The 2,252-nt window shown below is 46.2% G+C and overlaps 1 protein-coding gene across 1 annotated transcript; it reads right to left on the bottom strand.

The window, feature by feature from the left end:
- Positions 1-53: 53 nt before the first annotated feature.
- Positions 54-875, bottom strand: EMH_0092030 (uncharacterized protein; the record flags this gene model as incomplete). Its single annotated transcript, XM_038023051.1, has 2 exons — positions 54-77; positions 387-875. The coding sequence occupies 2 exons, from the start codon at positions 873-875 to the stop codon at positions 54-56; spliced, it is 513 nt and encodes a 170-aa protein (XP_037878905.1).
- Positions 876-2,252: the final 1,377 nt, after the last annotated feature.

The raw sequence follows: 2,252 nt of genomic DNA, 5'->3' as shown, positions 1-2,252 counted from the left end.
GCTAGCTAGCTAGCTAGCTAGCTAGCTAGCTAGCTAGCTAGCTAGCTGGGTAGTTAGCTAGCTGGGTAGCTATCTATCTGCGTATATATATACAAATAGGGAGAAGGGATGACGCGAGATACGAAAGGAGGCGGAGGATAGAGACAGACAAAAAGAAACAGAGAAAGATATAAGGGGACAGGGAAAGACAAAAGGAGACAGAGAGAAACAAAAGGAGAGAGAAACAAAAGGAGACAAAGAGAAACAAAAGGAGACAGAACGAAACAAAAGTAAAGAGAAAGAGACAAAAGGAGACAGAGCGAGAAACAAAAGGAGACAGGGAAAGAAACAAGAGTAAAGAGAGAGAGACAGCGACAACGAGTGTATGCCGCCAGGCTGCAGCTCACCTCTTTGATAACGCCGGGGGCCTGGGTGGTGGTGGTGGTGAAGGCCAGCCGATCGATGGCGCGCATCTCTCTCTCTATTTCTTCCTCTATCTCTCTCAGCTCTTCTTGCGAGAGTTTCTTCTGTGCTGCTGTAATATCCTCGTCACCTGCTGCCAGCGGCAGCTGGCGCTGCACTCCTCCAGCAGCAGCAGCAGCAGCAGCAGGAGGAGGAGAAGCAGCAGGAGGAGGAGGAGGAGCTGTTTGTGCTGCTGCTGCCTCTGCTGCATCCAAACCATCAACAGAAGAAGAAGGGCTTGAGAGAGAAGCAACGACCCCAGGAGGTGTAGGGGCATCAGGGGCTGGGGGTGATGCAGGCTGCTGCTGCTGCTGCTGGCTGCTGCTGTCTATGTGGTCCTCTGCTGCAGCAGCAGCAGCTAAAGGGGTAGAAGATGCATAGAGACAGCCACCAACAACACCCACCAAGAACAACCCCCTAACAACACACCTCATTTTGCCTGTTTTAATGTTTATAAACAAACAAAAACAAAACAAAATAAAGAATATATCGCAGTATACAAACAGATCTGTTGCTGCAGCACAAACAAATACAGAAAAAAAAAAAAATGAAAAAAAAAAAACTACCCTCCACCTNAAAAAAAAAAAACTACCCTCCACCTGACTATACACCCGGTGGCTATCAGGGGGCTGTAGCGGGGGGGAGAAAGGGAGGTCCTTATAAACCCTAAACCCTTAAAATCTCGATTCTAAACTAATTAATAAATAATAAATTACTTTTTTTATTCTTTATTGCTGCTTTTGGGCGTAAGAGAGCGGGCTGCTGCGGAGCGGTGGAGGCGCGGTGCTTGCCTGTAGAGATGAGCGCGTAGCCTGTGTTGTTGCTTGGTTGTTTTTTGTTGTTTTTTAACGGTTTTTTCTAGATAAATATATTAATATATTAAATTAATTTATAAATAAATTCACACATATCAAAAAAGCAAAGTTTTTTTCTCGTTTATATCACCGGTACGCATCGACGCCCAGTGAGGTTTGTTTGGTCCGGTGGAGCGCCGAGGCAGCGGCAAGCACAAGAATGCATGCAACTGTATATTCTATTGGAGAAAGTTTTTACGAAAATAAATAAAATGTTTTTTAATAAATTAATAAATAATTATAATTTTTATTTTATCCACTTCAGCAGCAACTTAAACACCCACGGCATCCACAGGGTGAGCGCGGAACCACTGAGCGCCGGATGAGCCCAGCAGCANGCAACTTAAACACCCACGGCATCCACAGGGTGAGCGCGGAACCACTGAGCGCCGGATGAGCCCAGCAGCAACTGCTGCGGTGTATCGACACCTAAACCTCAGCACTCCCTTTCTTTTTTTTATTTATTTATTTAATTTTTATTATTTTAAATTCATAATGGGGTTATTTGCTATTAAGTTTTATAGCTTGCGCTCATCCTACACCCCCACTAAGCCAAGCCGCTCTCCTCCTGTGTTCTATAGAGAGGAATTCAGATGTATGTACAGCTGAGGTGTACGTACAGCTGAGCTGTACGTACACCTGAGGTGTACATACACCTCAGAGGGCCCTAGGAAAGGCACCATGGTAACTCTCAAGCTCCTCTGGGCTCCTATCACCGCACCCCCTGCAGACCACTGGTCCACTGCATCGAACATGAAAATAAAAAGATATACAAAGCCCCAAATATCATCTGAAGAGCGCATGCATGCATGCATGCATGCATGCATGCGTCTTTGTCGCTCTACACCTGGTGCACTATTTTTTTAACGGGATGGAGGTACTTGTGGGCTCAGCTGCGACACCGTGAGCTGCCTATACACCCCGTGGGGTGTATAGGCAGCTCGCTGCTGCCACAGC

Source organism: Eimeria mitis, genomic scaffold (genome assembly GCF_000499745.2).
Source record: "Eimeria mitis Houghton genomic scaffold, Emh_scaff7583, whole genome shotgun sequence".
NCBI lineage: Eukaryota > Apicomplexa > Conoidasida > Eucoccidiorida > Eimeriidae > Eimeria > Eimeria mitis.
Note: the sequence above shows the minus strand (reverse complement) of the source record. Positions and strands in the feature narration are given on the sequence as shown.